We start from the raw sequence: 25832 nt of genomic DNA, 5'->3' as shown, positions 1-25832 counted from the left end.
AGTGGTATAGGAGAATAAATTAGGGAAAAGCATGAAAACACTCTTAAGTGTAAAACTCTACAATCATAGGAAGAGTCACTATTAAGACTATCAGTAATATTGTATAATTGAATATCATGGACCACCTTGTTCCTGTCTTACCCAGTGACTTTCCCACTTTTCTAATACCCTCTTTTAACCCATTTTACATGCCCTTCTCTCCTGGTCCCCTGACACCTGAGACTTATTTCTTCACCAGTACTTAACAGGGCCTGGCACATAGTAGGTAAAGTCTTAATAAATAAACCACTTAAAGCAACAACATGGAAAACTCACAAGATTGTTCATCTGTCCCTGGGGGAGCTAGCCGTTAAGACAAGAGTAGGTAACAAGAAGAATGGTAAAAGGGAGAAGAAATTAAGAGCATGCAGACACAGGGAACAAGAGGAAATAAGGGAGGAAGAGAATTTGGAATTTTAAAAAATAATTTTTTAAATTCAATTCCACCATAGAATAAGGTGAGTGTTCAAAAACATTTCCTTAAAACAGTATGTGGACTCAATGTTTATTTTCAGACAGGTTCATTTAAGTCAAATTAGATCCTTAGTTCCCCTAAGCTGAGAATGGAAAAGTGTTTAGTCCTTTATATCCTCATTTTCTTTATTTAAATATTCTAGCAGACAACCTGATTTGGTCATTTCTCTGTCCCTTAACCTATCTCAAATCAGCACTGGATTTCCCCTAGCAACAGCCCTGGGAAGGCAGCAAATGTTACTTTAGAGCAAGCCAATGAAATGTCAGCGCTCTCTTGATGACTGGACCAAGACTCTAAAAGTCACAGAATGTTAGCACATTAGGGAGATGTGTTCTTGATCTTGGTAGTTCTACTGGCCAGGCTCTAATAGCTGCCCCTTAGCTCCAAGTGGATGAGAATTGGACGAAAAGCTGAACACCAACAATGGAAGGTTCTATGTACTGTTTGGACTTATTAGCACATCATCCCACAAAAACCAAGTGAGGCATCTAACATAATCATTGTTAACATTAGAATTCAGTCACTGGTAAAGGCAAAAAGGATACAAAAGGGGGACTAGAACGGGGATGAAGAGTCTCCAGAACAAAAGGCGGGACAGTGGTAGGATCACTGTAGTCTTGCCAGGCTGGCTCTCTGATACAATGGGTGTCACTGCTATGGCTTTGGGGGTGAGGACCAGGTGTGGTCACTGAATCTGCTTAGTACCTGGGCCACCACAGCCAAAACACAGCGTTTCTCAGTTGCTTAATCTGTAAGGCAAGGATTTCTAAAAGCCTTAAAAGCTATGAGAATTAGCCAAGTAAATTACTTCTACAAGATTTAATATCTAAAATATCCAGGCTGGAACACCAGGCATTTAACTCAGCCAGGTTACTCTGTGGCCAGAATTGTATCACGTTTCCAGAATATAGGCAAGATTTACCCTTCCTACCACCACAATTAAAGAATAAAAATGTAATCATTGAGAAAGGAGAAAAGTAACACAAAACAGTACACGTCAAAGCTCACCATGGGGACACAGGATGTCTTCATTAAAATTTAACTCCTCTTCCTCATCTTTTTTGTCATCCTTTGAATCATCTGATGAAAAGACAAGTAGTAATACAGTAAATATCAGTTGCTGTTTTAGCGGGGGAGGAGGGGAAGAAAAAAAGTATATTAAAGCTCTACAACCTGAAACAAAGAAAATGCTCCAGAATAATGAGCACCCCCCTTCAAGTGGCAGGCAGAGGCATCCTCCTCTCTAGGCAGGCTGACTAATAGGGTCCTTCTCTGCTGTCAGGCCCAGGAGCTGAATTGTTCCTACTTGTCCAAACAATACTCCTGCAATGCCTCTAATGAGGCCTTTTCCTGTACATCTCACATTTTCTCTTTAACTCTTCAACACAACCAGGAAAAACTGAGTTGAAGGCAAAGAAAGCAGAAAAGCAAACCACGGGGACAGAGTGGAAGATGTCTAAAACGTGACTCAAATAACTCTGTGGTTTAAGAATTTTCAACATTCAAAAAAATATTCTTAAAATCGCATTTAGAAAAATGGATGAAGGAAATAACTATACTTCTGAAGTACAACTAGAGTGCTGTTCATAAGGAGAGCATCAGCACCACAAAAGGAAAGAGCTCACATTGGTTGCTAAAGACAGAGACTTAAAAAGAGAACATGCAATGAACAATACTGAAGACAGCTCAATCTAGCTGACAGGCAGGAGAAAAACGTGCCAAGGATGTTTTGTAATGGAGGATAAAGGGCCCTCAAGTGCACGAATCAGGGGGTGGAAGATTTCATTTTGAATCAAGAGCTTTCAGTGACTCGAAGGATGTCAAGCGTTCCCCAAGAGTAGGTATTAAGAAGAATTCAACAAAGACAGTAAAAAAATTAAAGGGAGAAAGAGCCTCGGCATGACTGCTAGTAGACTCCAAACTGCAGCAACATTTTTACATCTGGATGCTCACCAGGTGATGTGGGGACCTTCAAACTGCTAGTGCAAAGTGTGGAGCCTGAACTCCACGGCACAAGCAGAAGATTCAGAGGAGCCTTTCAAAGGGCAGTAAATGGCCACCTAAGTGAGCTGAAGACTTAAAGATAACTGTATTCTAATGACTTCAGGTAGCAAATCTACAGTTCGTAGCTCTATGAAACAGTAACAAAAACTGCACTAGTTTGTCAAGGAAGGAACAAGAAAGGCTTCTTGTGGAAAGTGAGACTAAGAAGACAGGAGACAGATTTAGGGAGAACAGCATGAAAGATTAAACAGCGGCCACAGCACAGGGACCACAAGTCAATGAAGAAATGTGCAGATTAAGGCATGATGTCCCAAATGAGAGAAAGGGGCAAGGTGATGGAAGGCTTTAAAAGATAAAGCCTTTTATATTCAGGAGTGGAGTGAGAAGCCCAGAAAGAGAAAAGGCTGGTTATGGAAGACTGAATGCTTAGCAAGAAAACTATGGTTATGAAGGTTATAGGGAATCAGTCACTGGAGTTCTCTAAACAGGGGGATGGAATGATTAGGAAAATCAGCTTTTGAGACCTGAGAGGAAGGTGGAAGGTGAACGGGAGCGAGGCCTGCACCTGAATTATGGCAGTGTTAGAGGAGAGATGGGGCCAAAGAGGTAAGACAGACTTAGCGATGGATTGGACATGGAAGATGAGAATAAAAGAATCAAGGATGACACGTAGAGACTGCAAGTCTGCAAGACTAGGACGGCGTTACCCTCAACAATACAGGACTTTGGCCAACACAAGGATTTACCCAGATCACATGCCTTTATTCTGTAAGGAAATCCCGTAGCTGCTTTAGCACTCACGATAGGTAGGCGGGATACTGATATCAAAAATTATATATTCTTATATTTCAGAGAAATCAATCTCATGGCACTCTTAATATGGAAAGCAGTTTGTACTATCGCTGGAAGAAGGGGCAAAAGACTGAGACTCTAGCGTGTCCCCACTGGATTCAAGGATGCATGTAAAAATGTCAAGTGGATAAGGAGTATGGAAGCCACCTGGAAGACTGTGATACATCTGACAATCTCTAGGGGGCGCTTACTCAGTTTTGCTTGGTGCTCCGCATGAAAAGACACCGTGATCTCAGGTTTGAAGTAGCCCAAGGCCACCGCGGGGGGTGTGCGGCCATTACCTTTATTCAAGGTGTCGCCATTCATGTTCCCATTCCTCTGCTCTGCATCATCTTGCTCATCTAACTGTTCTAGGGCTAGCTGTCGCCAGCTCCGTAAGGAAGATTTCCCTACCCAGAAGCCTTCGTTACTGTGGGAACAAAGGGGAACAATAAACAAGTTAAATGTCATGAGACACCAAGCCCTCTCTTCCTCCCCTCCCCTATCCCATTCACAATCGAAGGGTCTTCAGTGTGCAGATCTCCCACCTATTCCACCTGTATCCCCACTGCTGTTGTGTCCAGTGGGCCTTCTGGTCCTTCAAGGACTTCCTTTCCCTCCTTGACACCTCTGTTGGCCTTTTACTTTACTTCTTGTTGTTCAATGATAACATACTTTCCACAACAGAATCCCCACAGGCCTTAGGCAAGAGGCTAGTGACTAGGTTTTAAACTTAACCATCTGTACTGCTATAGGTAAATCTCTATTAACTAAAAGTAATTTTGCTCAACTACAAAATGGAGATAACTCTAAGTTATTTTAAAGCCCAAATAAGATGTATTTGAGCACCAGGACACTGGTGGTGTTAATAGCTAGAGCACAGGGACCTAGAATCAGGAAGACCTGAGCTAAAATGCAATTTCAGACACTAAAGTAGCTAGCTGTGTGACCTTGGGCAAGTCATTTAAACTTGTTTGCTTCAGTTCCATTAATTGTAAAATGGTTCTAAAAATATCATCTACTACACAAGCTTGTAATGATCAAATGAGATTTCTAAGTGCTCAGGACAGTACCTGGGAGATAGTAGGTGCACTAGGAATGCCTCTATCCCTTTCCCCTTCCATGGTCAACTATTCTTATAAGGTCTGACTCTTCAGGTACAGGATATTTCAGGTACAGCACCTTGGACCCACTCATTATACTGTTCCCCCTCTATAAGGTGACGTAGCTGCTTCTTTCCCCAGTGCAAGCTTTATTTGGCTTGGAACATGTGTTCCACCTATCTATCCTAAGCTTGCATAGGGTAGGCAGCTAATAGTAGGAAGAAACTAAAATTAATGTACTATTTCTCCATGGCCTTAAGGTCAAAGATGCATAACTACAGATCTACAGTCAGGGGAGTAGTTAATGCCCTGCCCTCTCCCCAATTCCAGCTAAGCCTGTCCACCCAAAGCTAAGCTCAAGTTCCAGGTCTTGTAAGAGAGACTCTCAGGACTCTTGGCTCAGCACATTGAGCCTTTAAAGCTCATACATTTGTAAAAACTAGGTTTTGTGGTGCTTCACTTGCTACCCTATCAGTCAGTGTCTTTTCCAACTACATTTTCCCTATTTTTCTCCAAAGTCCAAGAAGTGGGGAGCGGCTAGGTGGCACAGTGAGTAAGAGCACCTGCCCGGGATCCGGCCTCAGATACTTAACACCCATATAAAAAAAAAAGTGGCTGTGTAACCTTACTTAACCCCAACTGCTTTAAAAAAAAAAAAAGTCCAAAAAGGGGATATGTGGATTCAAACATTGGTGACATGCCCAAATATCCTTCCTTTGGACTCATAGTTTGAAACAATGTACTCTCAAGCTCATAGGTATAGATGGATAATGCTAAATGCTTTTTCTCACATGAGTTTCCTGTCACTTTAAGTATTGAAGGAACAGTTGAATGATCCTTAACAGAAATTACAGAAGGGATTCTTCCTCAGAGTGGAACTAGATGGCTTAAGGTCTCTTCTATCAGAGATTCTATGAGGGATTTCATCAACTACAAGTATCTCCTCCATATAATTCAATAGGAATAGACAGGAATCTCTCCCACCCCCAAAAAAATTCACAATGCTGAAATAGGTGTTTCATATACATATAGGTCAAATGGATAAATAATGCAACTTCTAAATGAATGACAGGTCACTGGATACACAAATTTGTATATTTTTAAAGTTAATATGGTTTGAACACAAAGGGCAATCACCTGTTTGGCAAATATTATTATCAATGATTGTATAATTGTTTAACTTACAAGTCTTAAACCCAACAGACCATGTCATAACATTAAATCACATGTAACACTGGCTCACATTTCTGTAAAGCTTGGATTCAAATTACAAACACGGTGACCTCGTTTTAAAGTTATTTGTGAGACAGGTCCTGCTATCAACCCTGTGTTAATACATGAGGTGCCAAGGGTCATTCAACTAGAAATGGAAGCACTTTTGACCAGATAGGAGTATCATGCCCCGCCTTATTATCTGTCAATAGTAACAGAAATAATTAATCAACAAAAAATTAGCATAAAGAGGCAGCTAGGTGGCCCAGTGAATATAAATAGAGTACCAGCCCTGGAATCAGGAGGACCTGAATTCAAATCTGACCTCAGACACTTAACACAACACAACACAAACAAAACCAAAAACCCAGCTGTGTAACCTCAGGCAGGTCACTTAACCCCAACTGCCCTACCTTCCCCCCTCCAAAAAACAAAATAAGTAAAAATTAGCATAAAAATGCTAGCCCACTCATGCTAATTCAAGAAATTTCTCAGAATACCTAGCACAGACACCTTGGGATGCCCATGAATTAAGTCTTGTTCAGGATAGAATTCTACTATTTTTAACATGTTGATTTGGGAATAATTACGCACCCCTTCATTGAAGTTTTCAGCAAATTCGTAACCATCTTATAATCTTCGTTTAACTGGTTCTTCAACCTTAACACCCGACAGCGCTCTACCACACAGTCTTTACAAAGAGCTTTAACTATGGGTCAAAAAAAAGAAACATTAAGCCAAAAACAAATGCTCCCTAATCAGTACATTCTGTGGGGAGAAAAAAGAATGGACCGCTTCTTAACCTGAGGATAGATTTTAAGGGGTTTGGGAACTTGGATCGGAAAAAAACTGCATTTTTTTCAATGTAATTCGCTTCCTTTGTAAACTTCTGCATTTAAAAGTATTTTAACACACTCTTTTTCATTCTAATGGGAATAAGGGAGAAGAAATAAGGGAAGAATGACCCTGTGAAATATTTCAAAGCTGCAAAGAAAAAACAAAACCCAGAAGGAAAAAACCCAGGGGGCATGGATGAATTATGACCCAAGTCATGTATCTATCTCCTAAGTTATAACCAATAATGTTTGTGGTTTAAAGTGTATCTATTTCTGATGCTTCATGTCATATAGGGAACCCTAGGTTATCACAGTCTGTGTGCTGTGTGCATGAAGGTTGATACCAAGCCAGAAAGGTTTTCAAAAGGGTAGAAGAAATATGTGGGATTAAAGAGGTCAAAATAACTTACAAAGACTTGCTACTATAGTAGGATAGGAACTGAGAACAGCATCAAACACATTTGAATAGCATGAAACACTGATTTGAACACCATTCAAATCACAGGCACCTGAATAACTTGTACTTCCTAAAAGTGAAACATACATGAATTATCTCTGAAAACGTCAGTAATTGGCACTATGTTACATATCTGGTAACTGTTATAATTAAGAAGACCAGCTGCTAAACTTCCCAGTGAGAATAATGCTAACAAGTAGTTATCCCAGATACCTGCAGTTCTTAATAGACCACAAAGGAAAACCGAACACAGAGCAAAGCACCCAAAGTACAGTAGAGCACCCAGAACCCTCTGAAATACAATAAAAGTTTCAAAGAGACTGGGTGGAAACACAATCATTGAGAATGAAAGCCTGATCTCCAGTAACTAACAGTGTACTTCAAAGCAAAATCAGGCTGAGAGTAAAAAGCAGATGAAAAAACTGTTTAGAAACAGATACATCTGCATATAGACAGTTACTGAGCTCAAAGCCCTTAAAAATAACTCTTCTTAAATGGATAAAAAACCTCATCTCTCCTCTTCTCCACCCTAATCTATCACTAATTAGTTTTGCAAGCTCTTTTCTCATAGATGGTGCAATGCAATTCTGTGATCACAAATGATAAAATGAGCAGAGGCTGGATTAGCAAGTCTCTGCTGTCCATTTACCATTAAGCCGGGGTCCTCCTCCATAGCGACTGTAGAAAACGTCAGCTGCATATTCCGAGATCCGCTTCATGATTGATATTTTGTCAGGATGCAGCTTGTCATGGGCACACAGGCAGGCATGGTTATCAATGGGCTTTGTCGGGGTGGATTCATCTAACCACTTCTGCAGCCATTCAAGTGAGACAAACTCATATGGCTCTGAGGAAAAAGGACAATTAACAGCCTATGTATTTTACCATTCCCATACAAAACACTACATTCAGATACATTTTAAAAAGACAAAGTCCCTATTAGAGGGGACAATTCTAAAAAAACAAAACAGTTCTTCCATGACCACATTAGATCTACACAGCTATAATTGAAAGCTCAATACATGTTTTAACAGTTATAAGTCCTCACAGCACCAGGAGAGAGGCTGGTATTATTAACCCCACAGTCAGACAAAAGTGTCTTGCTTATTACCATGGCAGAGCTTGGATGAGAGCACCAAGTTTTCTGTCAGTGGAGTACTCATATCATAACACTGCTAACCTGCCCAGGCCCAGACCCCATCTACTGCACAGTCTGAGTATTTGAGTTAAAGTGTTTGCTCTAGAAGAAGTGGGATGGGCTTTTCAAATTAAGTGAGAATTTTAGGGAACCAGTTCTCTTTTCTGCCCACTTTTTATTTCAGTGACATAAATTCAAGACAATGTAAAACCAATTTTTGGAAAAGTGAGCAAAGGTTTGTCTTTTTCCTATACTTAATTTAGGTAGCTACCCAAACTAGCAAATTAGGCTTTGCTAAATTATTTTTCATTAAAAAGAGGCTAAATTTTAAAGCACTAATCGAATAAAAAAAATGAATTCAAGAAAGGGCTTCTATCACAAGATCTAAAAAATTAGATAGTAAAAATTACAGGTTTAGTTCTAAGCAGCTAAATAAAATGAAAAATTCAGTCATTATTTTAAATGACTGAACCAGTGAATATAAACATGTATATAAGGAGCACTGCAGAAAGTTCTAGCATAACATGGGAAAGGAAAAGGAAAGGTCCAACTACTGAGAGCTGAGCTTTGTTCTCCCAGGGCCATTTTGTGTGAATGAGTCTTCATTTGGGCGGGGTATTCCTTGTACATTTTAGTACATGTAACATCCACAAATTCAGGTTCCAAAAACCAAAATCTAGGATTTCCAGGTATACTGTTAATAGTACACAAGTAATGTATACTGGGAATAAGTTGTTCTGTCCCTGGGGAATGGTGAGAGCTAAGACAGCAGGAAGGAGCACTGCACTGGGCTTTTCTAGAATAGGTCTAAGCCAAGGCCTTCCCTGGCCCAGCCATGACCCCAGTGAGCAAGTCACTAAACTCAAGGTGCTCCAATTTATTTGTAAAATGAAGGCAATAATACCTGCCCACTACCTACCTCACAGGGATGGTGCTGAGTATAAGAGATAAGATATGGGAAGCATTTTGAGCTTTTTGGAAGAAAAGAGATATAGAAAAGTTAATATGTATACATTCCATGAAATATATAAAGAGGAGACCAAGATGCAACATAGGTATCAGTGTGACTGGCCTTTTTAAAAATAGCCTGTTTTCAATAAATTAAGCACAAAAACCTATACTTTGGGTGTTTGTTACCCATAGCAAATGTGCAGTGCAGGGATAAAAACAGGGGTGGGTGTAAAGGGTATGAATTAGTGAGCAGGCCACACAAGATGCCTAGTCACTAATAAGTGAAAAAAAATTAGTCACATCTCTCCCCATCTCTTTCAGGATAGGTAAGATTCAGTCATACTCTCTTAGGGATAAAGAAGACAGAAATGGGAGCCTAAAGATTCCTTTAGATCACCACATTCACACATTTGACGATGAATGGGTGAAGATAAGGAAACCTAGGTTTATGGAATATTTGAAAGAAAGCTATAGACAAAAGAAAGGACAAAAAGACAAAAAGGACAAAAGTGGCCCAATTAGATACACTGACTTAAGCAGTCCCCCAATCATATTGTATATACTGTACTGTACATTTGACAGAATAGATCATTTTTCTGGTTTAAGCTAAAGATATTTAGAAAATTATTTTGTATTTACTTGTATTAGGAAATATGAACCCTTGAGCATGAGGCAATAGCCAAAGGGAGGGTAGAAAGAACCAGAAACTACAATTTTTGCCTGAGGTATCAGCCCATTAATTTGAGGCTGGAGTTGTCTATTTCCTGTACCTCTGAAGCCCTTGCAGTTCTAGCAATGCAGGCAAAGGAGACTGCGTTGTTGTAACAATTAAGTATTATGTCCCTAGCCCCTCCCACAAACAAAAAAATTTTATGTTCTACACATAAAATGATCTGGCAGGTCCAAGAAAATACTTTTAACTCTTTCTGTGGTTTTCAAGGATCTCTACTGGTTAGTGACCTTCTCCTTCCCTACCTTGCCTCACACCACAAGGGGAATCCATTGGCTAACAAGAGCAAATAAATAACACTGTGAACTCTGAACAAGACTAAATATTCAAGAGTAAGGAAAAATAAGATGGACTGTGGTTTTTGCAAAACACAATGACCGGCACATTTTGGCTCAAAGTTATTTCTGCTTCATGTCATTAAACACAAAATAAAGTTAAAAAACAAATTTCAGTAACCGGACAGTCTAGATATCCCATATAGTGATAAATTTCTGTTACTTGAGGAAAATGAAACTCATCAAGACAAGGACATTATTTAATATATAACATTTTGATGAATCAAGACTCACTAATAGGTATTTATTTTAAGATGAAGAAATGGAGCTACAGGGGCTGCTAGGTGGTACAGTGAATAAATTAAATTACTGTTAAATTACTAAAACTCTCAGTTCAACTTCATACACAACCAGTTGTTTTTCTAGAAGCTTATCTGAAGCTAAACTACGTGACATTAGGATCATGACTGTATACTCCTGGGAAAAAAAAGACCCGAAATGAAACTGAAAGCTTTAAGTATTTTAAGTGTGCATTTATGTGTTCTGAAAAAGCTCTGGATTTAATCTAATGAAATCACCGCATACATACACTTTTAAGTGTTTCCTTCTAATGGCATAAAAAAATTATTCCAAACATCAATGCATGATACGGCAGACAAATTTTTCCCCAGAATCTCAAGTTAGAAATTTTTACAGTGAGATCTGGGGGTATCTTTTGGGGGAAAGTTAATGGCATTTAGTGAAAAAGGAAAAACAACTTATCTGCAGGACTAAGGACTAAAGTAGCACGCTGACCTAAATCTGCCTCCAAGCAGGTGGTGAACCACAGGGCTACCTTTAGTGCTGTAGCAGACTGGGATAAAGGGCAGGTCTACACATAGCAGTTGTCATAGTTAACACTCAGCAATGAATGACTACAGGGCACTACCAGAAGATCTTACAGACCAGCTCCAGCAGGTAACCTTTGGTAGAGGGCCTTCACCTCTTCGTGTTTGGCTTTGCCTTTGTCCACACTCTGTTTACGCATTTCAGCCATTTCCACACACCACTCCTCAAATTTGGAGTTATCACGATCTACCAGCTCTTGAAGAAAAGCTATTCAAAAGAAAAGGGAAAATTATGACTTTACCACATACCAAGACTGTTTCCTGTAAAACTCTTTTTTTTTTTTTTAAAGCAATTGGGGTTAAGTAACTTGCTCAAGGTTACACGGCCAGTTATTATTTCTGGGTGTGATGCTGAGTATCTGAGCCCGGATTTGATCCAGGTCATCCAGACACTGGAGCCGGTGCTCTTACTCGCTGAGCCACCTGGCCACCCCTAAGCAATTGGAGTTAAGTAACTTGCTCAAGGTCACACGGCCAGGTGTTTCTGGGTGGGTGCTAAGTGTCTGAGCCTGGGATTCGATCTCCAGGTGTTCTCAACACTGGAGCCGGTGCTCTTACTCACTGTGCTACCTGGCCACCCCTCCTGTAAAACTCTTACTGAAAAGGCACCATGAACATTTTCAACAACGGTTTACTCATCATTTTACTGCTCTGTACCGACTACATCTTGCAACTATGTGTCTTCTCTCTTTAAATCAAGAGCTCTAGAACTAGGAACAGATGCTAGGTGGGACACACATGCAAAGTCAACACTACCAACAACTACTGGCACACAACTACACAGCAGCATCTGCCCCTCCCCCCCAAGCAGAGGAACCAAGGACAGGAGGAGCGCCAAGACCAGGCCTCTCCAAGGCCCAACAAGCTCTTCATGCAGCAGCCACAAACACTCCAGAAGAGGCTGATGGACCAGCTTTCTCAAAGGGATGTGGTAGAACATCTGACCTTGTTAAACATCTTCCTATTATCTAGAGATATTTTCATTTTTTTCTTCATCCCACCCTTAAAGGTAAATTTATATATAAATGTTAAGTTCGACAAACCAATCTAAGAGAGCGATTGTACTTTGAAGAAAAGGTCAATGTATTTGTTGCAAGGAAAAAACATCTCAGAACATGTACTTTCATAACTGAGCAGAGTCAAGTGTTATTCAAGGTGTTAAATATACAACAAAACTAGCATGTCATACTTTTGAAACTGTTTTCTTTTCTTTTTGAGGGCAATTGGGGTTAAGTGACTTGCCCAAGGTCACACAGCTAGTTTGTGTTAAATGTCTGAGGTCAATTTGAACTCAGGTCCTCCTGACTTCAGAGCCAGTGCTCTATTCACTGCACCCCATACTTTTGAAACTTTTAACTGGGATCTCAAAGATTATCTAACAATAACAGTGATGATAACTAGCATTTATTTAATAGGGTTGAAGGCCTGCCTAGGTTAGATACAACCCTTTGAAGTTAAGAGCTATTATCATTGCCACTCTACAGAAAAGAAAACAGAGGCTCAGAAGCGGACTTGGCCAGGTCTCACAGGTATAGGCACGATCTACCATGGCATCCAGTACTGAACCCAGTAACACACACCAATCTGTCCCTGTCACTTATGCCTCTTCGTGAAATGTCAGCATCAGTGAGTCTCTATGCTTGCCTTCATCTGTTCTTACTCAGATCATCTAAGCATCTTCCCTACTCAGGGAAATTCAGCTCATTGTCCAAAACCTCTTTTCCTACTTTAATTCATCTTCAAGCTCACGGATATTTTAAAATGAGCACCGAAAATAAACATCCTGATTCCCACTTTACAGACCAGGTAACAAGCTCAGGCGACGTACCTGCACTGACTTCACTTCACTGACGCTGGCCACTTCTCTTTGAGAATGTCTGGTAAGTTTCCCCTTCTCAAAGTCAGATCATTTGCTTACCTGGCACTTGAACCGTCAGAGATGATTTCTCTTGGGTCTGCAATCTATACACCAACATGTAGGCGTTTCTAGAGCAGTGAGTGCCTTTCCCACACTTCGGCTTACGAGTCTGTGACTTGGAAGGCTCTGCTAAGATACATAAACAAAAACAACAACACAATTAAACTAAACCGTCTGTGCCTGGGGTAAAGATGGGGCACTAATTGGGACCTAATTTGTAAAACTCCCTTACAGGCTCAATGGGTTTAAACAATCCATAATGATTACAGCACTTGCCAAAAAGAGACTAAAATAGAAAACTGCCGAGTTTAAAATTAGTCTTAAAAAACTACATGCAAAATACCCATCAAATTCTTTTAATTTTAAGACTCTAGAACTTTGCTCAGGAAGTTAAGTTCATCCAACAAACAAGAATCTACCACATGCCCTGTGTTTAGTGGCTGGGATACAAGCTTATGTGGGGAGAGCACACACTCGAGGGTGTGAAGTAATGGGTCAGGAAAGAATCCCCAGAGGTAGGTAGGGGGCACTTACGCGGGTTTTGATAAAAAATGAAAGGTTCTAAGAGGTGACTGACCATCCCAAGGCATGGTGTCAGCCCTACCAAAGAAACTGAGGTGAGGGGAAATGCAGAATTCAGGGAATTAGCAGACCACTCTTCAATGAAACAATAAGTACATAAAAGATGGGGGTGGCCAGGTGGCACAGTAAGAGTGCAGGTTCCGGCCTCAGATACTTGGCACCCACACAAAATAACTGGCCATGTAACCTTGAGCAACTTACTTAACCCCAATTGCTTAAAAAAAAAAAAAGAGTACATGAAAGAAAAAAGATGCATGGGGGGGGGGGGAGAGTAAATCTTGTTACAGTCAATGGAGAGATGTGTCCTTAACAAAATAGATTAACTGGATCACATGAAAAAGAAAAATCTTCTGCACATAAGGGAAAGATGACTGAATATAAAAAATTCTAGCTCATTTAGATTCATATATCTTGTATGCTGGCTAAAACATTAACAGTTTCAAGTATAGATGTAGATAGATACATATAAAAACAGATACATATAAAAGCAGACATAAATTTAGTTTTAAAAAGACCAAAAGCCATTCTTCAACTTATAAGTATTCAAAGATATGAACAAACAGTCCCCAATAAACTTAAAAAACATTAACAATGAAAGGATGCTACAAATCACAAATAAAAGAAATTACACTCTGCAAACTGACAAAGATGACAAAATAATTATCAGTGTTAAAGGAATGATGGAAAGTAAGGAACTTGTAAATTACTGGTAGAGTTGCTAATCACTATAACCATTTTAGAAAGTAACTGGAAATTTTGCCAATCAAAGTACTAGAATATCCATACTGTTTTAAGAGTACTGTCCCAGCAGATTTATACCTGAATGAGGTCATAAGGAGAAAAGTGTATAGATCATAATATTTATGGCTACATTTTTTATAGCAGCAAAGAAATGGAAATAAAGTAAATGACAAATGATTAAAGAATGTCTTTTAAAAATTATGTTACATGAATGTAATTATTATGCTGTAAGAAACAACAAATACAAGAAAGTACAGAAAGATAGGCATGAATTTAATGCAAAATGAGATTTAAAAAAAAACAATGAAGTTAACAAACCACAAATAAACCAAAACTAAATGATATGGAATCTCTTAGGGCAAAGGGAATCAAGTCTTTATGGCTTTAATTTTTTTGTCTTACTGATGTTGGTACCATTTCCATAACAGAAAATAAAAGATGTATTAGGAAAGCTTGTAGTGGATCCTCACTGTGTATAATGCTTTTTCATTATTTCGTGCTATTAAATAAAAGCATCTATACTTATATTTTATATATGGTTTTTAGACTAAATGCTATACTTTGTCAAAGGATTTTTCTACCGTGTATCTGATTATGCGGCTTATTTTTCAAATTTGTCATGATGAGTGATTGCTGTAGACTTACAGTATTTTAAAATTTTTGGGGGGGAGGTGGGGAAGTTCAAGTTGGTGATAGCAAAGCACTGGAAACAAAATAGATGTCCACAAATTGGGGAATGACTAAATAAATTGTAGTACATGACTGTAATGCAAGACTACTGAGCTGTAAAATGAACTATGAAAATGACTGATACAAAGTAAGGTAAGCAGAGCCAGGCAAACAGTATATACAAAGACTTCAACAATATAAATGAAAAGAACATTCACCACAAAGCAATCAAAAGTGAATATTGCAGAAGTGGAAGATCCACAGGTGTGGAACATTGAATACTGGCTGTTTCTCTTTGTTCTCTTATGAGACATAAAAGGGCATAGTGGTCTAGTAGGAGGGAGGAGAAAAAGTTAAAGAGAGAAATTTAGATGATAATGTAAATGTGTTATTTGCATGTAGTCAACCTATTAGAGCAAGGACTGTGGTTTTGCCTATTCATCCTCAGCACGGTGTAATACTGTCCATGGTCGATATTGTCATGGTCATGGCCCACTTATTTGACAGTGGGTCATCCATTTGCTCTAGCTAACCTGTCCTGGAACTGTATGAACAGAGGGTGAGAGGCCCGGAGAGGGAGGCAGGCAGCACCCTCTCTTCTGTATCCCTTCCCTGACCTCCAGTGTACTCCATGCTATGGCCAAAGCAACAGTCCCTCCCCAGTGTGGTAACAGAGGGGACCCTAATGAATCTCCAAGGTTTCCATGCCAAGCCTGGTAATTGAGATACAGAGGGAGGAATGGAAACAGAAAGCAATAGATATATAGAGAAATTCTCAGCCAAAGGGCACCAGATCACAGGTCCAAGCCAGTTAAATATTAACTATCATTCATTTTCGGTCCTCCACATTCAGAGCCTTACCATGAACCATAGTACTCGAACATTAGTTCCTCTGAATTTGTACTGAATAAAAGTAAGCAAATGTCCCACGTAACATGACATGAGGCACATCCAACTTCTAAGGATAAAAATGGGCTAATTATACTTGCTTAAGGACAACTATCAATGCTGGCTTAGGTTAGTACTTGTTATGAACATTTCAAGGAAAGAAAAGGTGTATTTTAAAAAGGCACTCACAACTTAAAGGTTTTACCTAGATCTTCCTCAATCCCTAGTTGTAATTTCTTTCCCTCCATCTTTTCTATGTCTTCGTCATTGAATTTATACCATTCTCCAGTCTGAGGATCCTTCACGTGAGCAATGTAGTGACCAGAATATGCACTTACGCCTCGGTGTATGAGGACAGCACTGAGTTCATATACATAGATGCCTTCTAAAAATAAACAAAAAGTTACAACAACTCTGCCTCATTTTCTATATTCTTACATTTCATATTTCAACACCGGGACAGTCAACCAGCAGTGTGTCTCACACACACACACACACACACACACACACACACACACACACACACAAAATGCCTCTAGTTACCTGTATAGATGTATTTATTTTACATGAGATCATGTAATTGTTTAAACTCTTAGATTAAGATGTGATATAAAGCTCAAATTAAATAAGCTATGAAAAGGATACTTTTGAACATAAATAGCAAATGATACAATATGCCAATATAATGTTTTGGGCTCAGCAAACATTAAGAGCAATACATATAATAAAAACCTGAGTACATAATCACTGCTAGAACACTGAGAAAAACAATAAAGTAATTGGAGTTGGATAATTCAGGGAAGGTTTCCAGGTAATTTATATAAACTGGACAATAGATGAGCAAATCAAATACAAGGGGTTAGGTAACATTAGCATAGATGAAAATGAGTACATAACAATCCACTATATTCCACATATAGCCTAGGGTAAAGTGAACTGGGCGAATATTGTATTCTCAGTACAGAATCTTGCTCCCAAAGAGAAATAAATAGGTCTGAGTAAGTACTTTCCTGGAAGACTCTGGGATACTCAGAAGAATCTTACAGATGGACAAACCATCTATGAGGGTGGGTTTAGAGGTCTAAATATTCAGAGAAACAACCCTGGAATCTACAATTTTATAAGTATTACATTAGTAATCCAAATTTCTTAGCTTCCAAGGCTAGATAAGGGCAGGAACCTCAATTTTCAGAGGGACCAACAGACATAACCCTTAACAGTCATAATTTGAAGGAGATGCCAATTAGGTCATAACAAAAAATAAGTGTCTAAAATGAGTCTAAAGCCTGTGGGCTAGGCAATGTATTCTCTTCTGCAGAATATTAAACTGAGGCACAGAAAGATTAAGTCATTTGAATCAGACAGTGAGTTTCTGGGTCAATAATTAGGGCTCCAGATGTTAAAACTTTTCCATTATACTGCACTGAAAAATTTTAACTTCATGGCTTCCTGAAGATGGCACTATATAAAATCGAGAAATACATTTGTCAATTCTGGCTATTAGGTATTGATAAATCAAAAGGCTGATTTTCTGATTTTTGCTTATACTAAAAAGGCACTGCCATTAAGAAAGTCTGTAACATTAATATTAAGTGTTACATCAAACTTTATCTGACCAAAAAACCACATCCCCAAACTCATCATTTTTTGCCCCATAATTCTACCAAGTCAGTTCCTAAGCTAATGCATTTGATATACAGACTAATGAGCAGAACAAACTGCTTTTATCTATTTTACAGAAATCAGAAGCAGCTGAACACTCATCTATCACTTTCCATCTTGGGGAGGCTAGATAGTAAGAGCCAGAAGTAAAGTTAGGTTTAATAATATTGGTTTAATTATTTGCTGTCTGACTCAAGTCAGTTAATTTTTATGCTTCAGTTTTCCTTTTCTGTAAAATGGGAATAAAACTAATCCTAGAACGCAAACTGCAAAAGAGTGAACATGACAACATGTATTCAAATACATGGGGGAGAGCACTAACCAAAGTGATTAAAAGTTCAATGGGTTCTTCTATATTTCTGAAGTAAATTCCTTTAACAAATGCAGATGCTTGTTTTACAAGCATCTAAGGGCACTAAGAAGGTTGTTCAAGCAGGGATTCAAACCCAGGTCATCCTGATTAAAAGCCAACCCATCTACCTATCCCTTTGACTGACAAGAGTGAAGTGAATGCTTGTCTAGAGGATGTCTCATCTGGTCACAATCAGAAAAATTCTCCTAATTATCACTACCAAGTGTGAAAGTTACCTTTACGCTCCATGTAAGGTTCCATATCCAGAAGTTCTGAGAAGCCAATGTAGGTATTCAGCTTTTTCTTATGTCCTGTTTGTCTACTCAAAAATAAAACCAAGGACATTTTTACTTAACCTAAGTGGGAAACTGTGCTGGGCCCTTCACTATTTTTTCTGGGGTAGGTCAGGTTCCTTTCCTTTGTCAAGCTGTCTTAAAAAATCCACCACCATTAGATATGCTAGTATCTAGAGTCAGCTAACTTATAGTAATATCATATCCCACGGCTGAAGGAGTCCGCCCTCCAATCTCACCAAGAGTGTCTAAATACTTTTACTGATACACAACTCAACACAACTCATTCTCTCTTTCAGGAAGCTCAGACTTTAGAGTGTTGAAATCTGCCTCCTTATAACAATGTCATCAAAATAGTATCACAAAAACTGGCCATTATGACCAAGGCAAATTGTGTGGATTAAAGCACTTATTTCAAGTACCATATTCTTCTCAAAATACTTAAGACATTCTGAAACCTGTTCCAGGCACAAGGTCAAAAAAGGGAAAACCCTCGCCATGCAAATGGAGTATAATTACAACTGCATGAATGGCACTGTATCCAGTGCCTATTAGGGGTGTTAAGAATCATTTCCACACATTTCAATAACAATTTTATATCTGCCTACTTAATTCGTAAGGTAGGAACTGACCTGTCAAACACAAAACGCATTAGCTGCAAATTAAGTGTACATGGAAGACTGAGTAGTCGGATCTTCCTTGTAGCATTCTGTTTACTCTGACAGTTTTCACAAAAGTATCGATTGTCTCCTTCCAATTTTTCTTCCTGACCAGAGTATAAAAGAGAATTATTACCAAACAAAAATAATGAAGATGGTGGATAATTGCAAATTAAAATCAAATAAAAATAGTGCACAAATACATTATTAGATATGCTTAATAGAATTTGTTCTAAACAGTATCTTTCCTTTAAAAACTAACACTGACAGGGCAAATGAGAAAAACTAGGACAAGCACTAAAGTTAAACAATAAGCTGTGGATTATAAGAAAGCAATGCGATTCAAAACTGTTCCATCATGAAAACTCAGGGAAAGAGTGGAAAAATGTTTTTTAAAGATGCTTTTAAACAAGTATGAATAAATGTGTCCTAGATACATTTGACAAGTTGTCTGATCTCAAGCCTATCTTATCTTCCTAATAATAAGAAGGCAAGAGTGTGTGTGTGACTCAGATTAAGGTACACAAAAATTAGAAAATGGAAAAACAATGGCTGGGCCTGAGTCACCTCTTATTTGAAAAAGCAGTCTGCTTCTTCTATTACATTTTCATGTTTTTAGCCCTCTTTTAGCTATTATGAAGCAGATTTTCCCCAGAGGCATAATCCTGTCTCCTCTGGCAGTGTCCTTTTATAACATCAGTCCTCAGTCCGTCATAATGAAATCACCCTTGTAATCCCAAACCCCAAATGTGACACAGGATCAAAATTAGAGCTGGACAGAGGATCTGGGGACTCTCTAGTCTGATTCTCTTGCCCTACAGATAAGCAAACTGAGGGAAGTAATCTGCTCAATGACAATAAGCCAAGATTTAAATAGATAGCATGCTAGCAATTTAATCACAATGCTATTTTAAAACTCTTCTGGGTTTTTAAAATTCAAGAATAGTAACTACTACAAACATATATAAGTATCTCCTTTATCACCTCCAAATACCATCAAGTAGATAAGCAACATTTATATTCCCAGATCAACCAATAGCCATAATCACTCACTAAAGTTATTTTGAACTACAAAATCTATGCAGTCATTTTGTAAAAGCCTGTTATTTTAAGTCCTAAAACTCAAGTCATTAAGTCATTAAAAAAATACTATCACTACATTTTTATGGAGGGGGAAAAATGGAAATTGATAGTCACACTACTAAAACTGACTAAATGCCAGAAATAGCATCTGTTGGGTTTGTTTGTAAAACAGCAAGCTGCTTAATTTGCTTGGCTTTCAATACCTTGAGAAATTCAGTGATGCAATCTGTTAACCGCTTGTGCCCTTGGATATTTAACTCCAGTTCATAAAATTTTGATAAAAGCTTTGACTCACGACCACACTGGTTACAGCTAAAATAAAGAGAACATAACATTAGAGAAAGAGCTAATAATGCCTAACAGGACTTCTAATATTTATCAGTTACACAAAAGCATAGATTTCTTTAAGTCAAAATACATTGTATGATGGCTAATAACGGAAATGCCATTTTGCATAACTTCATGTGTATAATGGGTATTGTTTTGCTTGCCTTCTCAATGAGTGGGGTAGGGCCTGTTGAATTTAATTCCAAAATTAAAAAAAATTAATTTAATAAAGTTTTGGGGGAAGAAGACTTAGTACTTTAGAAAGATATGTGCATGTGCATATACACGCATGAACATTTAAGACTGAGACATGATCATTTTAAGACTAAAAAGTATATGGCACATTGAAATTTTATTGACAAAACGGGAAAAAACTAAATCTGTCAGTAGTTCCATTGATTTTCAATATTACTAGACAAAACTAGTGGCTTGCTAGTCTGCAGTATAGCCATTAAGCACATGACAAACAATGAAGGCAATCTTCAATTTGAGGGTATTGCTTTTCTGGGCTTTTTGTAAATCAGTTGTTCAACACATATGACAACTGTGTTTACAGGATAGGCCAGTATATTAAATCCTATTTCAATACAGCACAGATCCCGTGATTTCACAGGTGAGAGAACTCTCCAATCCATCTCAGCCCAAGTTTAGTGACTTGCCTACACACAGCTAAGTATTAACCAGCATCTCCTGAGACACCAGGTTGTTTAAGTCATAAAATAAGAACTGGAGCCAACAGTAGAATCACGCCCTAAAAAGCCAAGTCCTATGAACATGTTCTCTGGAAGCATGGAGGGACAGCTCCCTACTTAAATGGACAGGACAAAAATGGTTATTCATATGCCCAATTCATTCATTAGACAAGAGTTCAAAATCCCTTTTTCGGAGAGTACTTTTAATTTATAGCCCATCATTGGAATTAGATTGGATGTAGAATTCTTAAACTGACAGATAAGAATCTTAAGTTTGAAGTGCAAATAAGGAACTGATAAGGATTTCTCTATTCCACAACAAGAATCCTCCCAAAAAGATCAATATCTATTGAAAAAGAAATCTAAAAGACCCACAAAACTTACACAGTGACATAGGCATATTCCCCACAAAACTGCTGTTGGACGATGTTACGCACATCTGGATTCTTCTGCTTAGACAAAGTATCCTCCAATAAAGACATAAACAGCTTTGAAAACTCTTGGGCATCCTATTATTTTTTTATTTAAAAGAAACAAAAGAAAAATCAAATCCTGTCCTCTTAATTTGTGTACAGGTTTTTGTTCCATAGCTACCTATCCTGAGGTAGATTAAAAAGTCATTATATGAATATTCATACAGGACAGTACTCCAGAAATGTTTTGAAAAGCAGGAAATTTGCTTTGGACATTTACATAGCAACAATGTTATAAAGAATGTCTATGTTTCTAGGTCTACCCATTTAAATTTCCTAAAACAGCACTAATAACCCCCTATATATTTAGTTATTTCAACATTTAAAAGAGCAGTCATTTCACTGAACTGAGTATTACCATCAGAAGATACAGATTAAAATCCCTCCACGCTTGCATTTGCCAATTGGTTACTGGGATTTATGGTATACAAATGGCACACAAAAGGATAGCATTCACAGGAAAGGTGGGGGAAAAAAATCTGAAGTTGTTTCATTAGTTTCTATAACGAAAATAATTACATTTCTATTGATTAAGCAAGCTATTTGGTAAGGACTGCAGATCCTTCCAACTTGGGAGAAGCCAGCACTGACTCTCTTGGCACTCCTATTCCTCTTTTCTATACTCTTTCCCAACCTATTGGGTAAGGAGTGAAACGTCAGAGTTGCATTGTTTTTCTCGTTATTTGTGAATAATGCCTTGTTAATGGAACTATGGTTCCATTATATAACCATTATGGGAATCTGGAATTACAAAATTAAAAGTAGCCAAAATATTCAGATCTTCAGACCACAAGATTTCACTACTAGGTATATACTCCAGTGAGGTCACTGAGAAAAAGAACAGTTTCCATATATCCCAAAACACCTCTACCAACCTGTTTCTGTGGTAGAAAAGAACTAGAAACAAAGTAGATGCTCAAACACTGGAGAATGGATAAATTGTGATATATGAATGCAATATTACTATGCTGTAAGAAACCATGAATACAAGAAAACATGTTAAGAATTATATGATCTGGGGCAGCCAGGTAGCACAGCGAGTAAGAGCACCAGCTCCAGTGTTGAGAAGACCTGGAGATCGAATCCCAGGCTCAGACACTTAGCACCCACCCAGAAACACCTGGCCGTGTAACCTTGAGCAAGTTACTTAACCCCAATTGCTTAGGGGTGGCCAGGTGGCTCAGCAAGTAAGAGCACTGGCTCCAGTGTCAGGATGACCCGGATCAAATCCAGGTCTCAGGTACTCAGCACCACACCCAGAAATAACTGGCCGTGTAACCTTGAGCAAGTTACTTAATCCCGATTGCTTAAAAAAAAAAAAAAAAAGAATTCTATGATCTGGGGCGGCCATGTGGCACAGTGAATAAAGCACCAGTCCCAGAGTCAGGAGGACCTGAGTTCGGTTCCGGTCTCAGACACTTAACACCCACACAAAAAAATTAGCCGTGTAACCTTGGGCAAGTTACTTAACCCCAATTGCCCTCCAAAAAGAAAAAATTATATGATCTGATGCAAAGTAAGGTAAGCAGAGTCAGGAAAACAGAACCACTACCACAATACAATCAATGCTGTGTATTACCAAGAAAAAATTTGGTCCCAATGAAGAAATGAGAAGACACAAGTATGTTGCTCTGGTGATGCTTTCAGACTTTTTCATATATTAATTGGCTTTGCTTGTTTCTTCTCTTCCTTTTTTACTCCTTTAAAAATACTCTTAAATGACTAATGTGGAAATTTGTTTAACATGTACCTCTATCAGATTGCTTACCTTTGGGAGGAGGAAGGGGATGAAGAGAAAAAACTGAAACTATTGAAAAATTTTTTTTAATATTGCGATTAGAAAAAAAATACTCTTTTGGGGCGGCTAGGTGGCACAGTGAATAAAGCACCAGCCCTGGAGTCAGGAGGACCTAAGTTCAAATTCAGCCTCAGGCAACACAAAACTAACCATGTGACCATGGGCAAATCACTTAAGCCCAATTGCCCTAACTTCCCCTTTCCAAAAAGAAAAAAAAAAACATAGATACTGTTTTATAGGTTGGCTTTCTGGAAAGGGAAAAGGTAACAGATATACCGGGAGATTTAAGTAATGTAAAGGAAATAATTTGTATTAAAAATCATGTAGACCACACTTTGTTCAATTACTTGGAAGAGTGTTTCTAATTTCCCTCCAAGACCAGCATTACCTGTTGTTGTCCTGTATCCAAGCCTAAGGCTTTAACAAATCCTGAGGGATCGATGTACCGTCTATTACTGTTCTGCAGCAAAGCAAACAGGTACTGGAGATGCTCACAAATGGTCTGAGGTTCATAATCTATGGAAAAGTTTCATGACACATTAAAATGTTATGTTTCCTTTGTACCTCAGACAATAATGTCATTCTTTCCAAACAGTAAATGTTATAGTTGTTTAATACCTTGTAATGTGCTTAATGTTTAAAAAATGTGCGCTCAAAGGCTTTAAAGATAATCTAAAATGACCTTGCTGTGCTTCCTTCTGCCAAAACTCCTTTTAGAGAAGAAACTGCCAACAGCACAATTTATTACAACCATGGCAGTGACTGGAGTTTTTATGGTACTTCAGCTTGGGATGTCCAAATCTCTAATCCCAGCAAAACTAATGTATTTGACACTAAAAAGATTATGGAAGAAAAACTAGTATCTAAGCCAGGCGTGAAACAAAGCACTTATACTTAAGTATCCTACTAAGTGTGAAGAGAATTATTTTTATAATCAGTCTGCTGGGGCCAGACTTAAAGCATGAACAGCATGCTTAAGAAGCAAGATCTTTTTCTTCATGTTCTTAAGAAAGACTGAAATTGTTCAAACTGCATTTGCAGATGAAATATGCCTGGATGGAGACACATAGGCAAACCTGACCCCGGGATGGATACTCTTCACTAACCTTTCTCTTCCTGTATGCCATCTCCCATCATATGGTCACCACCGGTACTTGGACATAAATACAGAGCCTGCCTAAGCTCCAGATTAAGAAACCAAACCTGAAGAAAAGTATTCACATAGCATGTTGCTCCAAGGTTTGTTAGACCCACAAATGAGTTCTACAATTGAAAAAACAAAAACATTACTGCAAAGGTGATATTTTTCCTTTAAAACACAGTAAATTTGATCATTCAAAATGAATTAAGAATCTGAAATTCTAAATAAGTTTTCTAAAGAGTTATTCAACTGGCATATTTAATACTTTGTGATTTCCAAATGCATGACAAACATCTTTAAAAACTGTTAAGTCTTCAACAGATACATACTATTTTTTTCTACCCATTAAACAATACTTTTACATACATCTTTGAACATATTAGGAATTCTGAAGAATTATAAGGCACGGGGCAGCTAGGTGGCACAGTGAATAGAGCACCGGCCCTGGAGTCAGGAGAGCCTGAGTTCAAATCAGGCCTCAGACACTTGACACACTTACTAGCCATGTGACTTTGGGCAAGTCACTTAACCCCAATTGCCCTCCAAAAAGCAAAACAAAAAAAGAATTAAGGCAGCACTCCATTTCACCCCTGGTAAAACCTGCTAAGCACTGCCTAACAAATGCACTTGGTATATACTGGGCAACCATTTTATTGGTCATGGTCAATGTGGGGATTTCAGATTTGGGGGGATAACCTGAAGAATGTAACTGGTCAAACACTTTGATCAAGAATTCAATGGTTTATGAGGCGGCCAGGTAGCACAGTGTCGAGATGACCTGGGGATCAAATCCGGGCCCAGAAATAACTGGCCGTGTAACCTTGAGCTTAACCCCAATTACTTAAAAATTGTTACTTAACCCCAATTGCTTAAAAAAAAAATTCAATGGTTTAGATAAGTATCCCAAAAGAGATCAGTAACAAAAGATTCATGCAAAGCAAAGTACTGATAGCAGGCCTCTTTTGTAGTAGCAAAGAACTAGGAACAATGTAGATGACCTTATTCAGCTTTGTTCCCAGATTTTGCAATCACAAAAAGGGCTGCAATCAGTATGGGCAGGTGGTTTGTTTTGTCCACAGCACTGAAGTATCATGTGACCTGGGGATCTCTAGGTGGAATGAACTTTAGTTGCTTCTAAACATCTTTTACAGAAGTCTGGGCCTCAAATAAGGACCATGGCAGATGGTGACAAATTTTTGATGCACTGATGTGTTTTTATTGAATTTTGCTTTTCTTTTTTTAATTAAAAAAAAGCTTATCTATGTGATATAAAAAGATAAAGAAATGGCTTTAAATTTTTTAAACTTTAATTTTAAAAATGTTTTAAAAGGGGGAGGCCAGGTGGCACAGTAAGAGTGCCGGACCAGAGTCAGGAGACCTGGGACTCAGATACTTGACACCCACACAAAAATAACTGGCCTGTGTAACCCTGACCAAGTTACTTAACCCCAATTGCTTTAAGGAAAAAAAAAAGTTTTAAAAGACAGGTTTAAGAGCTATTCAGAGGCCCAATCCTACTGTGATGTAAATGTTTTTGACCTGGGTCATTTTGCCCTCTTGTGGCAACATTAATCCCTAACCCTAAATATCAATTTTATCACATAACTCACTAACTT

At 38.4% G+C, this 25832-nt stretch overlaps 1 protein-coding gene across 3 annotated transcripts in view; it reads right to left on the bottom strand.

The window, feature by feature from the left end:
* Nucleotides 1–25832, bottom strand: part of USP48 (ubiquitin specific peptidase 48) — a 59810-nt gene that overhangs the window by 18258 nt on the left and 15720 nt on the right. The window contains exons 3-15 of one of the 3 annotated variants that reach the window (XM_069078479.1): nt 24182–24338; nt 23464–23591; nt 21189–21313; nt 19989–20097; nt 18676–18809; nt 17987–18069; nt 15942–16118; nt 12857–12985; nt 10997–11146; nt 7607–7804; nt 6259–6373; nt 3652–3779; nt 1523–1594 (exon numbers count right to left, since the gene is read on the bottom strand). In XM_069078479.1, the coding sequence (XP_068934580.1) occupies nt 1523–1594; nt 3652–3779; nt 6259–6373; nt 7607–7804; nt 10997–11146; nt 12857–12985; nt 15942–16118; nt 17987–18069; nt 18676–18809; nt 19989–20097; nt 21189–21313; nt 23464–23591; nt 24182–24338 (1705 nt within the window). Of the gene's footprint in view, nt 1–1522; nt 1595–3651; nt 3780–6258; nt 6374–7606; nt 7805–10996; nt 11147–12856; nt 12986–15941; nt 16122–17986; nt 18070–18675; nt 18810–19988; nt 20098–21188; nt 21314–23463; nt 23592–24181; nt 24339–25832 lie in introns of all 3 variants that reach the window. The other 2 variants (XM_069078478.1, XM_069078477.1) reach the window with 2 other exon arrangements.

Source organism: Petaurus breviceps, unplaced genomic scaffold (assembly GCF_028583685.1).
Source record: "Petaurus breviceps papuanus isolate PSGF00001 unplaced genomic scaffold, PetGlider_PUasm1.0 91041, whole genome shotgun sequence".
NCBI classification, from domain to species: domain Eukaryota; kingdom Metazoa; phylum Chordata; class Mammalia; order Diprotodontia; family Petauridae; genus Petaurus; species Petaurus breviceps.
This window is presented reverse-complemented; position numbering and strand designations above follow the sequence as displayed.